We start from the raw sequence: 14,710 nt of genomic DNA on the forward strand, positions 1-14,710 counted from the left end.
TTTCCATAGTTGCTGTACTAATTTACATTTCCACTAGCAATGTATGAGCATTCCCCTTTCTCCACATCCTCCCCAACATCTGTTATGACTCTGCAATCAGTATGCATTGTATGTGTCTCACTTTACTCATCTGCTTTCTAATTCATTACTTACCAACAGGGTAGGTATGATTTTTATTAAAAAAATCTTTTAATGATTTTACTTTGATTATTACAATATGTCACTGAAGAATCTAGAACACAGGTGTAAATGTATGCTCAATTTTCACAAGAGTTTCAGAATAATAAGGAAACAATGTTGTTTAGTTCAGACTTCTTACAAAACATAATCTGAATATATATTCATATTATATATTAAAAAAACTGATTCTCCCCTTTGTCCTAGCAGTTATTATCCAAAACAAGTTCACTAATTTAGTAATAAATCAAAGTATTTCCATTGTGAAGTAATCCATTTCTTTTCTTTCTTTTGTTCCTTCTTCTTCATTTGCCAATATATTCTAATAACTTGCTCATTTTTAAAGTGATGCATCTTAAATACACACACAGACACACGAATAAGGCAAAGACAAAGAATGGTGGGTTTCTGAGATCCAGATGAGTCTGACATCAAAGCCTCAAAACAGAAAAACCAGGTTTTGTTAATTTATACAGCATTAATCCTCAAAATTATTGGTACTTTAACCAAAGTTCAATGCTTAGTTCTAATAATATATATGTATGGTTTAATCTCTTGCCCAAAATCAGAAATTGGAGTGAAAGGTATAAACATAACGATAGCAGCTAGATATAAAAATCAAGGGCAAGAAGTAGACATGCTATTTAAAACCACAACAACAAAACAAGACCACAGCAAACAGGGCAATCAAAGGAGAGAGCCCTTTGTTCTCTTCAATGGCCTGAGGGTTGGAGCAAGGGATATTGTGAAGAAGGTGCATCTACAATTTAGTCTTTTCTTGGTAAAGTGTCAGATATTCATAAGGATCACTCTTAGTTGTCAAGAACAGGTTAAATTACAGGCAGCATGTGCTGTTAAATGGGAAGATAGTATTTGCCAGATAGATTGCTGCCAAAAATGGTTAAAATTTAAAACACGTGGTATAAAAGCAGCTAATAAAAAAGTGTTTGGAAAAGACTTTTCTGGAGTAATGTAGTCATCAAAGATGCTTAGTCAAAGAAGCACTATTTTATGTAGAATTTAGAAGATGATTTGAGTAAGACAGCACATTTGCTCAAAAATAAAAAATCTAAAGTGTATTTGTTTTTCCAGTGATATTTTATCAGTAAATAATATCAAATAAATAAGAAATTCAGTGGTTTTCCTAATTCACAAATATAAAGTCAAAGAGCCACTCAAATCCAATTAAAAAACGTGAAAAAGTTCTGAATAGACGTTTTTCAAAAGCAGACATACGAATGGCAAACAAGTATATGAAAAGGTGCTCAACATCATGGATCATCAGAGAAACGCAAATCAAAACTACACTGAGATGTAATTTCTCCCCAGTTAACATGGCTTTTATCCAAAAGACAGGCAATAACAAATGTTGGAGAGGATGTGGAGAAAAGGGAACACTCGTACACTGTTAGTGAGAATATAAATTTAGTACAGCCACTCTGGAGAGAACAGTAAGGAGCTTCCCAAAAAACTGAAACTAGAACTCAATATGATCCAACAATCCCACTGCTAAGGATATACCCAAAAGAAAGGAAATTAGTACATCAACGAGATATCTGCACTCTCACGTTTATTGCAGCACTATTCACAATAGCCAAGATTTGGAAGCAACCTAAGTGTCCATCAACAGATGAATGCATAAAGAAAATGTGGTACATAAACACAATGTAGTACTATTTAACCATAAAAAAGACTGAGATCCTATCATTTGCAACAACAAAGATGTAACTGGAGGATATTATGTTAAGTGAAAGAAGCAAGGCACCGAAAGACAAACTTCACATGTTCTCACTCATTTGTGGGAGCTAAAAATTAAAACAATTGAACTCATGAAGATAGAGAGTACAATGCTGGTTACTACAGACTGTGAAGGGTAGTCGGGGAGAGTGGGTGGGAAATGGGATGGTTAGTTGGCACAAAAATATAATCAGATACAAGAGATCTACTATTTGATAGCACAACAGGGTGGCTACAGTTGGCGATAATTTGTTCTATACTTTAACAACTGACAGAGTATAACTGGAGTGCTCATAATACAAAGAAAGGATACATGCTTGAGATGATGGAGACCCCATTTACCCTGCGATTATTATTACACATTGTATGCCTGTATCAAAATAACTCATGTACCCCATACATATACCTACTATCTACCCATAAAAATTTTTTTAAAAATTTAAATAGGAACAAAAAGAAAAAGAAGAGCCACTCATTTTGAAAAGAACAAGACTTTTCACTATGTTGTTCTGAAAAACTAATGAAAAGACAACACAAATTTTAATATCTAAGAATTAAAGACCTACCTTTCCCACCTTGGTTCATGGCACCAGTGTCTCGTCCACACTGTCCTTTATTATTTACACCAAATGTCCACACCTCTCCATTCTTCATTAAAACACAAGTGTGAGCTTTGCCCATAGCTACCTGAGTTACAAAATGGCCCTTCAAATCAGTTACCAAACCTACAGGAAAGAAACAAATTTAGTAAAAACAACAAAAAGGCCCTTCTGAGCCTAGTAAAAGAACTACCTCAATGCAAAACCGTTTATTTCTGGGGCAAAATAACTCAACAAAATGAGAAATAAGTAGCCAAAAGACTGGCAGAGTATCACTGAATTAACTTTGTAACTTTGTAATGTAGCTTCAATGAATCCTAAAATATTATCATCCAGACTTGGGACATATCTTTACTATAGCTTTCTCTCGAGCTTACTTCTCCTGAATATTTCCTCCAAATGGTAACACCTCTCCACAGTACTCTCAAACTTTTCTAGTCTAAGCACAAAGGAGTCCATAAATAATTTATTTTACCTGCTTTGACCTGCCTCAGCAAAACAAAGTAAAATACTTGCCACAGTATATTGACATGAAATTGTTTACATAGAAACCAGTGAGACTTTCCAAAACAGTATCTTTCAATTCTTTTCAACCTACAATGCTTTCTTCCACAATCCAATAGTTACTTTCTAAACTTCACTTATTCATATATTACTTTCATTATACTTGTCATATCCAAGTGCCACTCATATTATCTATTTAATGTGTTTTGTATCAACTCTAAATTGATTGAAGCATCTTTAACCTTATCAGTAGTAATAACATTAACAATCAAAGATTATTATTTTTCCAATATACATTAAAATAAAAACATGTTTTCAAGTATTTATTTTATTTAAATTACAAATAGTATCAATCTCATATTATGCTTTGGGAAAACTGTTCTACATTATTAGCTCAGATATCACTACCTTAAGGTGGCCTTCACTTTCACCTTTCACTAGTTTAGGTCTTTTTGTTAATTATACCTCAAAAATTTCCACTTTTAATATTTAGCACAGTTGAAAAAGGTAAGTGTGTGTGTATATATAAAACAGTAGTTATTTATTATTATCAACAGTACTAGCTGACATGTTTTGAGACCTTACACGATGTGCTAAACATTTCTTAAGCTCCACCTCCTATAATCTTCATAACAACCACATGAAGCAGGTGCTATCATTATCTATTTTTTGCAGGTAGAAAAAAACAAAAAGAAAACTCTTAAACGTTTAGTAAACTGTTACCCAGTTAAAGGTTAAGTAAACTGTTACCCAATTAAAAGCGTTGGTGCCAAGGGCCATGCGCGGTGGCTCACACCTGTATTCCCAGCACTTTGGGGGGCTGAGGTGAGTGGATCACTTGAGGTCAGGAGTTTGAGACCAGCCTAGCCAACACAGTGAAACCTTGTCTCTACTAAAAATACAAAAAATACAAAAAATTAGCTGGGCGTTGTGGCACGTGCCTATAATCTCAGTTACTTGGGAGGCTGAGGTGGGACAATCGCTGGAACCCAGGAGGCAGAGGTTGCAGTAAGCTGAGATTGCGCCACTGCACTCCAGCCTGGGAGACATAGTGAGACTCCATCTCAAAAAAAAAAAAGTGTTGGTGCTAGGATCTCAGTCTATGTCCATAACCATTCAATACCAATTCCCCAATATTTAAGTTCTGTAATACCCAACTGTCTCTCAGATCCTCAAAAAGGCAGTATCCAGGTCTGTTAGGTCCATCAATCACTAATGTATCATCCATGCTCAATAAATATACGTTGAAGAAATATACAAGTTTCCATCAGCTCTACCCAGTGGATGTTAGCAAGCAACAATTATATTGAATATTATTTTTAAACTGTACAAGCGCCCACTCCCAAATTTTAATTTACTCTGATAGCTGCAGCCAACTGAGAATCTAAATATTACGACATTAAGCCAGTTCCCTTATCATCTGGGTACACCTCAACTTAATAATTAATTGCTATAAGTGTTCTACAGGTGTAATTTCCCCAGCATGGGACAATCACATAAATTTCTAATCATAAACTTCATTAATTCTAGTTTCCTTTTCACAAAGAATATGTAAAGAATATGTAAAGCTCCAAGGCTTTACATATTTATTGCACATAAAATCCTTCCAAGTGGGATTCTTCACTCATTGTATTCATTTCTAGCTGCTAGAAAGAAAATCTAGTAACCAAATATGACAAGTTTTTGAGATTAGCATTTATAAATATAAAACGATTTAGCTAGTTCTACCCCTCATATTCACTTCTTAAACTTTTGGTTTATCAGTCATCCAGGCACTAGAAAATAATTCTTGAGACCCTACAATGTGCCAGACACTGTGCTAGGCACTGGGGATAGAATAGTAAATAAGACAGATCATCCCAGCCAAAGACCCTAATGGGGGAGATAAAATACTTCAACAATTATAAACTAGCTATGTCACGAAAATCACTTCTTCAGGATACTACCACTGTCCCAGGGACATGTCCCATAAGCACCTGAGTCTAGGGAAAACATCCACAGAAGTCACAGCTACAGCGAAGCTTCCCTTGCCAAGCTCTATGATTAGCTCTGCATGAAACTAGGGAAAGTGCTCCTAGTGACAAGACATGACAGAAAATTTCTCTTTCGAAATATTTCACATTTGAAGGAAATATAAAAAATGTAGAGAAAGCATGCTACAAACATAAATTTTCTAGATATGTCTTTGTCATATATAACTAGTACTGAAACTTCTTTGCATAAAAGTAAAACTTTTTATTAACTTACTTGAACTATCAGAGTAAATGGCATCTTTTCCAAACATGTAGAGTTCTCCATCTTTAGAAATAACAGAACTACTTCCATTATTGCAGGCTGTATACACCACAGTCTTTCCTTCCATCTTAATTATCTTTTTAGGTTTATAAGGTTTGGATTGCCGTCTGCTCTTAGCTTTAAAAAAGAAATTAGATTAAATCAAGACCTTTATGTGCAAATAATAATAATAATGGTTTGTATATAAAGCTCAAAAAAAAATGTATTATTTTCATTTATGACACTGTTTATTTTCACAAAGGCCTGGGCTTCCCAACATGTCACTTAAAATTAGTGAACCTGCTAGCCTCATCTGGTCAATTAATATTTACGCTATCATTGCTAGATCCTCATTCCCTGAAGTACATTCAAATTCTCAGTGAGTAATATTAGTTTTCTACCAAACTCCTGGAGGGCCCAATCTCCAAATTAGCTATTGCATTATTAATACCATTCCACGAACACATATCTAAAATCTCCTTTTTTTCCCAAGTTGTAATTCACATGTATTCTTGTTAGATCCTGGAAAGTAAAATAAGTTCTTCATTCATTCAACATATATTTATTAAGCAGTTACATCAAGTCAGTGACATATATATTAACTTGGTGAGGTTAGTATTATTGAAATTGATAAACTTTATGTTAATAAAGTTTTATTTTTACTAAAATAAAGGATTTATTTTTACTAAATGCATAGTTGATCACTCAACTTACTTGATTCTCCATCTTCTCCTTTACTAGCAGATCCTGTAAAGAATATGCTCCCATCTTCTGCAACTAAAAGGGCGTGAGAGCCATCGTGTCCAACTGAGAAGTGTACTATCTTTGGAGATTTTGTAATTGGTAGCTCAACCCATTTTCCTGCTGGAGGACCACCTTGTTTGATTCCAAGACTCTGGTATTTGCCAGTGTAATATATCTTATGTATTAAAAAAAAAAAGGAATCATGGTACTTTTTGGAATAGTGCATCAGGTTTCACATGAGGAAAAAAAAGACATCAATATTTTATTGAAAAACAAAATTCACATAAAAACAAACTCTTTTTTACACTATTCAACTTCTGGGAGTTGAGCAAGAAATACACATATTTTGCCAAGAAGACACAGTTTATAATAGCTTTTTCATATCTTTTATCCATTAAGTTTCCTGTCTTCTATAGGCACAATTCACAGCACCCTAAAATAATTACAATAGTAACATCAAAGATAACAGATCACCATAACGGACATAATAATAATAAAGAAGTTTGAAATATTTTGAGAATTACCAAAATGTGACACAGAGACACAAAGTGAGCACATGCTGTTAGAAAAATGATGCCAACAGACTTGCTCAACTCAGGGTTGTCATAAACCTTCAATTTGTAAAAAGAGCAATTATTTGTGAACTGCAACAAAACTAAGCACAATAAAATGAGGCATGCCTGTACTGCTCCCGACATGAATAAAATTTTATCTTATAAAAGATAATTTTAAATCAAAATTTAAAAGATGATTCTTCTTAAACATGCAAACTATATAAACTAATCAACAGATTGTACTTTAATCTCTTAAATCAGAGAACGCTCATTTTTAATCCAAAGAGAATAATTTACCTTGCCATTTGCCGTTTTCATTAGCGCAAACTCTCGTCCTGCACCAAGAATTGCTGACTCCTCATCAAATCCTGTACCTGAAATACGAGACTAATAAATACTATTGCATTTCTAATATGAAGAATTCTAAATACAACATGTACTATTTTAAGTGATTGCAATGTCAATTCAAAATAACTAAAAAAGGATGACAAAATGTCATGTGCTCAAATTTTTAAAAATATTAACCATAGGTATAGTATTCCAAGGAAAGATAAAGTTATCACACTCTGTTTCTCTTGTTCCAAACCAGTACCAAATTAATTTTTTAAATATACAACAAAAAATTTTAAAAATTCAACGTCAGCAATATTCCTTGAATTAATGTATAAATGCCCAAAGTTTTATTGAGCATTTATTAGGTACCAGGCATTATACAATTCACAAAATTTATCTCATTTGATTCTCACAACTATACCACTTGGTTTACAAATAAGCATATATAAAGGTTGGAGAGGTTAGTCCAGACACAGAGTCATTCGAGCTTGGAATAATGCCATGCAGATATTTGAATTAAAGTATTTCAGATTCTCTGCATATGTCTTTTTCTACAGAAGAACATCTTATATAGCTCTCCATAAATTCAAATATATATACATATATGTAAACATGCATATACATACACAGATCCTTACGCATATTTTCAAATTGTAAAACTATGAGTAATTGTAGCTTTACATATGGTACATTTTATGATTTTGTCCAGCTATACAAACTACTAATTAGTTTATGGGCTTTAAAAATTTTAAATCTGTAATTTCAATTCGAGATTTTTCTAGGGAAGAATTATAAAAATACATAATTAGAATACAGAAAGTAAAGCACTAATGCCAAGTTTATTAAATGTAATGAGATAAGTCAAAAAAGGTGGATCTTGCAAAGAACCCTACAAGTTATGGAAGGTCAGTATTAAACTGGAGTGGCATGGCAAGCCAAAACTAAAACTCTCAGGAGAACTCATGATCCTAATTACTTTTACAACATTACAAAAGTAAATAATCTAAGTCCAAGAAATACTCTGTGGTTATCTGTATTTCTCTATCCAAATGAAAGATTACTGATCCATGTGTAAGGCCAATTACCATTTTCACAATCTATGAGATCATTCTATAGTTACCTTGAAAATCTGTTCAAGTAAAAACTTTAAAAATTTCAACGAGAGAACTATGTATATTGTTGTAATAACATTTACAACACAAGTTTTCAAATTTTTACATAGTTGAATAATGATGCAGCATATAAACTAATGACATTCACCAATATCCATCCATAATTCTCATTAAATTTTATTTTGTTTTGCTCTATTCAAAACTAAAATGAGAAATTATTAGTCAATTCCTTAGAATGGTCTTCAAATATCATACTTTGTTTAAAGACTGTGTTTCCTAGTTATTTATTCATATTAATTCAAAATTATCCTTTATATTCATAGTAACAGACACAAAATAGCTGCTACAATATAAGCTGAACTGGTGAAAACACAATGTTGATTTTTAAGAGTATGAAAAATTGAAAATTAAAATATGGGGAAAACACTTAATTCGCTATCTTACTTATAATATGCAAGTCCTTTTCCAGATCGAATAGTGAGATACCACAGGCATGTAAGCATTTTCTAGCCAGTTTAAGTTGCAATTCTTGCTGTAGAACAGGTTCAGTGCTTGTGGCAAATATTCTGACAACAAAGCCATCCTAAGAAAAATAAAACATCCACAGCATTACACTACATAAAGAGGTCATTCAAGGCTCTACAGTCTATCTAATAAAAGCTAAATAATTTAAGGAAAAGGAATTCCATTTACACTAGTTACTTAAGATTCAGGATACTTACATCTCTTGAAGCAGCTATCTGATTAATATATTCTCCATCAGTGAATAAAATATTTTGACCTTCAGTGTGGCAATCTGTGCAAAAGGAAGAAAAAGTATTTATATTACAATACAAGCAAACACTTCGCAAAATGAATTCACTCCTCTGTTGAAGTCAAAATGAGAGTTCTCCACGAAATAAAGATAAACTCAAAAGCAGACTGTGCTTTTTAATAAAGAATTATAAATTAGCAGAGACTAATTCAACTAATCATACTTATTACATTTTTGCTTATATTTATAAATCTTCCATAACCAAGGACTTGAGATCCCACCTAATTTCAAAATGAATTAGTATTAGATATAGTCTGATAGTAAACATGCACCACGATGAACAAACTCTAATGTTGGTTACAATCATTTCAATACAATCACATGCAATGGAGGCAACACTCTACTCTCAGACATACATCACAGTCATTAGTGTCACAGAAAAATACAGACCTAAAGCTTCTGTATTTGACATCTATTGTGTCCAACTACAGATATCCCTTGCTTTGTAAAATGGATATTCAAAACCAGTTGTACATTTCCCACTTAGAAATTCAATGTTTATTCACAGCATTTTTAGCATTCAGTGTGCTCTAAACTTTTTCAATGTTTGTCCAACACAGAGCAGACAAATATATGCTTATGTTTTTATTTTTATCTCAAAGCAGTCATGTATCTTGGCTAGAATACTGTATTTCATCAATACTGCATGTATCTCCATAGAATAGTACACCATATACTTTGATCAAAGTAATGCACAAGCTTAATTGTAACAAGGGATATCAGCATTACAGAAGGACCACAGGAACACGTGTTAGTGATTGCTACTAAATAACACAAAGCTACAAGCAAAATCAACATCAAGTATAAATTCTATCCTTTTGGAAAAACAAATTTTCAGCAAGCAAGTTAAAAGCACACACACACACACACATACTTCCCAAAATAATGGCAGAGAACTAGGATGAATCTCTCCATTAATCACAATACCAAAACAAAAAATAACATTTCATTTCTAGTTGCACCTGAATCAACAAAACATAAAATTCTGATTTTGGAATGCAGTAATGGAGCCCACCCGAATAAGCGGGATTATTCTTTATCTTTGCCCAGGAGCTTCATACTAGCATACTTCCTTATCATAAATATGCAAAACACAGGCAGACCCTTACCAAATAGAGAATTCAGGGATCACAAACTGGAAATAGAAACTGGGAGACAAGGCCCACTGGTAGCCCAAGAGACTTGGTAATCAAAGAGAGGAGAAATCAAAAGAAAGAGTTCCTAGTCCACTGTATAGAACACAAAGAGGCGCAAGAAAGATGCTTCTCAAGCTCTAAGCAGTAAGATTTTAAACTAAAAAGCAAAGAAGAAAAACTCATTATAATTTCAGATAAACGCAGGGGTGAGGAGTGAAGCGGCGCAAGAAGAGTAGCAAAAAGCCTCATGAACTGAGGCCGCCTGTCACCAGACATGGAGAGAAAATGACATAAAGATACAATCTGTAAGATAAGCTGGGGCTTAAAGAATAAAATGACAATTATCAGAGAAAAAAGTATGTTTTAAGTTCATCAAAACTAGGTTGAAATACTTTTTAAATAAACTATACTGTAAGACAAGCTGGAACATGAAGCTCAAGGAATTACCTGATTTATGTCAACTTGAAACATGGTATTCATTACCATCTATAAACCTGACAATTTACTTCTGCTCCTTGATTGGAAGGCTACAGAGCAGAGCTATTCCTACCCAGGAAAAACAAAAAGTGCTATTTGATGAAAATTCAGTCCAGGTCAAAGAAACGAGAAAATTACAAAAGGCTTCTTCAGGCTTGAGGGAGGAGTTTTCTGCCACATGATTTCAAGATTTTCTCTTTATCCTTTCTTTATCCATCATGTAATATTTTAAGCTTGTATCTTCAGGAATATATCAAGCAACATCTGCCAGTTCTGAAGACAAATACGGGACTATCTTCCTGAAGTTTGGTTCATTCTTCACCACTGATACAGCACACACTTATGAAACACAGAAAGCCACGCTTGTATTGTTCAAAGTTGCATTTCACAAGTTAAACAAAGCAACGAGATTTAAACTGAATAAAGACATTAACGAGTAATTTTTTTTTTATCAAGGCAGAATAAAACAGCTGTAGGCAGATATTTTCAAATTGTCTTATCAATGAGTCTCTATTAAATGTGCAGGGTTTCTCAGAAGTAAATCCTTGATATTAGTACCCATGTATTATAGCGGAGGGGATGTGTCAATTTAGAATTTTTCTTCTAAGTCATTATCCTAAAATGACTGGCACAAAGACAGCACGACAGGAATGCTCATTACAGTGTAATTTATATAGCAAAACCCTGGAAGGCTTTCATTCTCAAACATTAATCAATGGAATATATTTTGTAACATTTAAGTGACATTGTAGAAGACTACTTCATGACCTAGAAATATTTTCAGAATATTAAGTGAAAGAGATAGATTAAAAAAGCAATATGTAGCATATGATCACACTTTTTTATAAGTATGGACATATACACAAAGGAAAAATACGAGAAGGATATTTACCAATATGTTCATAGTGTTTATATATGGGAAGTGGGATTATAATTATTTCAATTCATTCTTTTTTGTTCGTACGATTTTTATACAACAAACATCATTACTTTTAATATATGTATAAATATGTGCGGGGACTGTGCATGTTATTAAAAGTATTTTTTAACATTATTGTCATTATTATTATGACCAAAGACATGGTCCAGGACTTGTAATGAAGAAAAAAAAAAAAAAAACCCTTAGACATATCTGAAAATAGATGGTTATTTTCAAAATGATTTTATTAAGTCATCTGCTTTCCAAAGCTGCTCTATTTCTGAAATGGACATGAAATGTCGTATTTACTTCAACATAGTGTCATGTATACTAATACGTATCTATGTATAGGTAGTAAGGTTCAAATAAATGTTTGATGAAGTTATTAAGATTATATTTAAAAGTTAACATGCAGCCCAGGAGCAATTATTCTTCTCAATGCCCTCTTCAGAAGTAGCTCTCACTTTCAGATGGTCAAGTGCTTACAAGTAATATTGCTACTATGAAATTATTGACAGACACATTAGACATTCAAGATTTTAATATAAACAGCTTCAGAAAGTATCAACATTATAAACAAATTCAAAGATCTTACAATAAAGAATATGCATTTTTCCAGCATTCGACAAAATTTAAGACCTACTGCCTGATAATTTAGCAGTGATTTAAGTGAATATATAAAAGCCTCAAAATCAAAGCAAAATAAATTGTGTCCAAAGACCTTTATCAAAGTATTATTAAGAAGCATAAGAAGCATAAATAATAAAATTAAAAAAAAATTCCTGACCCACCCTAAACTCTCTGTCTCTGAAACCCCTTTAACATAAAAAATAAATAAATAAAATAGAAAAAAATAAGGAGGAAAACCCAACTGCACTGTTGTTAAAGTAAAAATAAACAGAAGGTTCTTTATACTGAGCCACATGAGAGCCAGAGTTCTGATTTTTATTAAGAGCAACATAGTTACATCACCCCACTAATTCAGCAGTGGTGGGTGAGGTCAGAGATTAGGCCATAGATGGCCAAGTTTGAAAACAACTATTAAAACTTGTTATACCATATTTCTATGTCTATTGTTTTGATATGTATTAACTTTATGTAGACTATAAAATGCTTTGTATGTCAAGATTTTTAAAACCCTTTTATAAGCAAGCACTATCCCTTGCTAATCATTCTTTATGTGTCTAAATAGCCTAACACGCACATTTCTTAAAATTGCTTGTGGAGAAAAAATGACTACTTGAAACATACCTGGTAACATCACAGTACCATCTTGCTCCAGTGTTTCAGGGCTTATCCTTATGGCTGTCATGCTGTGGTTATTCACATCTCTATATAATAAATAACCCTGATAACAGCAAAAAATTTTCCTGTTAAAATATTTATTACTAATTCAGCAGAAACAGCAGCCATACAGCTCCATATTACAGGTTTTTGAGGTACAATAATACATCAATATTGATGTCTAAAAGATATTAATGATTAAAAATATAAGAACATTCCTCTCAATTAGAGGAAAAGTCATACATTATTGAAAATTGATTTAACATATTCCCAGAAACATAATTAGGTATACTAAACAGGACAGTACAGGTACAAACATTTTGTTCAAAATGACCATATCACTTGCCAAGTAAATAATATGAATGATCACTGTTACTTTAACAAATACTTTAAGAAAAATAACAAGTATTGAGTTTGCTATTTGAAAATGAATAGCATAGTGGTTTCAGAAGGTGTGGTATGCCACTGAACACACTGCTATAATAATATATTTTCCATGGCATTATTTCTTAGATAAAACACAGTAGAGTGGCAAATAAAAATTTGATGAGATATTTTAAACTAAGTTCAACTTTTAAGAGACAATTACTGAGAAACTAATTTGTTATCTAAAATTTAATTTCAGGCTGGGGGCGGTGGCTCACGCCTGTAATCCCAGCACTTTGGGAGGCTGATCACCTGGGGTTAAGAGTTCGAGACAAGCTTGGCTGGCATGGTTAAACCTGTCTCTACTAAAAATACAAAAATTAGCTGGGCGTGGTGGTGGGCACCTGTAATCCCAGCTACTCAGGAGGCTGAGGCAGGAGAATCGCCTGAACCTGGGAGGCGGAGGTTGCAGTGAGCTGAGATCATGCCACTGCATTCCAGCCTCAGTGACAAGAGCTAAACTACATCTCCAAAAAAAAAAAAAAATTAATTTCAAATTCTCCCCAATAGTTGATAGAGTAGAATTATTCTTCATGTAACAATAATAATTTCCATAGTTTTCAAAAGACTTTCAAATATCTTTTATCATTTGATCCTGACGACAAATCTCATGAGCTCCGCAAGGCAGGCAATGCAGGGAAATCTTTGTTCTCTATCCTTATACAAAGGAACTTGGGCTTCACTGTTCAGGTAGGTACTGTATGGAAAAAAATATTTCTAGTCCCTCTTGTGCATCCTTCATTTGCTTTTCTCCATAAGAGGAGGAGTAATGTATCTATCTGGCTGCTGACCTTGTAAAAGGCTAACACCTATCTGGCTATGTTGGTCAGGGGATAAGATCACAGCATTAAGAAAGACACACCAGCCCAGGGCTTTTCTCTCTTGTGATTCTTTGCATATTCTCCATGCAGGTAGCTGTCTAGTGAGCAGGCCAAACACTGTTTCCTAGAAAGTACTGAATCTAGACTAAAATGAAAGAGTCTGTGGTAAGAAACCCTAATTTGGCCTCAGGACACGTATACATTTCCAATTTAAACGTGCTAATGAGGCTGGGTGGGGTGGCTCAGGCCTGTAATCCCAGCATTTTGGGAGGCCCAGGCGGGTGGTTCACTTGAGGTCAGGGGTTCGAGACCAGCCTGGCCAAAATGGCGAAACCCTGTCTCTACTAAAAATACAAAAAAATTAGCTAGGCATGGTGGCATGGGCCTTCTCAGGAAGCTGAGGCACAAGAATCACTTGAACTCAGAAGGCAGAGGTTGCAGTGAGCCGAGACTGTGCCACTCCACTCTAACCTGGGTGACACAGTGAGATTCTGTCTCAAAAAGAAAAAAAATGTGCTAATGATAAAGGTGGTCTTCAGTTCTTATCTAGAGGCTCACTTAAACAAGAACTCTAAAGAAGGTATGTTTAATCCCATATTAAAGCTAAATAACAGAGGACCCAATAAGTTAACTGAGTTATCCAGTCATATAGCTAGTAAGAAGCAGGGCCAGAACTAAAATTGAACCTCTTATGAGTTCTGAGCCAGTGTTCTTTACACTACACTATTCAGTTGTTATGGCCATATTAGTAAAAATACATCACTTCTGTTTAAATAGAAGTGATATTATTGATTAAACA

General features: G+C 33.7%; 1 protein-coding gene across 1 annotated transcript in view; it reads right to left on the reverse strand.

The window, feature by feature from the left end:
- Positions 1-14,710, reverse strand: part of MYCBP2 (MYC binding protein 2) — a 288,978-nt gene that overhangs the window by 217,787 nt on the left and 56,481 nt on the right. Inside the window, exons 8-14 of the mRNA XM_032151244.2 lie at positions 12,632-12,728; positions 8,757-8,830; positions 8,479-8,617; positions 6,887-6,963; positions 6,006-6,210; positions 5,265-5,429; positions 2,481-2,639 (exon numbers count right to left, since the gene is read on the reverse strand). Of these exons, the coding sequence (XP_032007135.1) occupies positions 2,481-2,639; positions 5,265-5,429; positions 6,006-6,210; positions 6,887-6,963; positions 8,479-8,617; positions 8,757-8,830; positions 12,632-12,728 (916 nt within the window). The remainder of the gene's footprint in view (positions 1-2,480; positions 2,640-5,264; positions 5,430-6,005; positions 6,211-6,886; positions 6,964-8,478; positions 8,618-8,756; positions 8,831-12,631; positions 12,729-14,710) is intronic.

Source organism: Hylobates moloch, unplaced genomic scaffold (genome assembly GCF_009828535.3).
Source record: "Hylobates moloch isolate HMO894 unplaced genomic scaffold, HMol_V3 SCAFFOLD_4, whole genome shotgun sequence".
Taxonomy (NCBI): Eukaryota; Metazoa; Chordata; class Mammalia; order Primates; family Hylobatidae; genus Hylobates; species Hylobates moloch.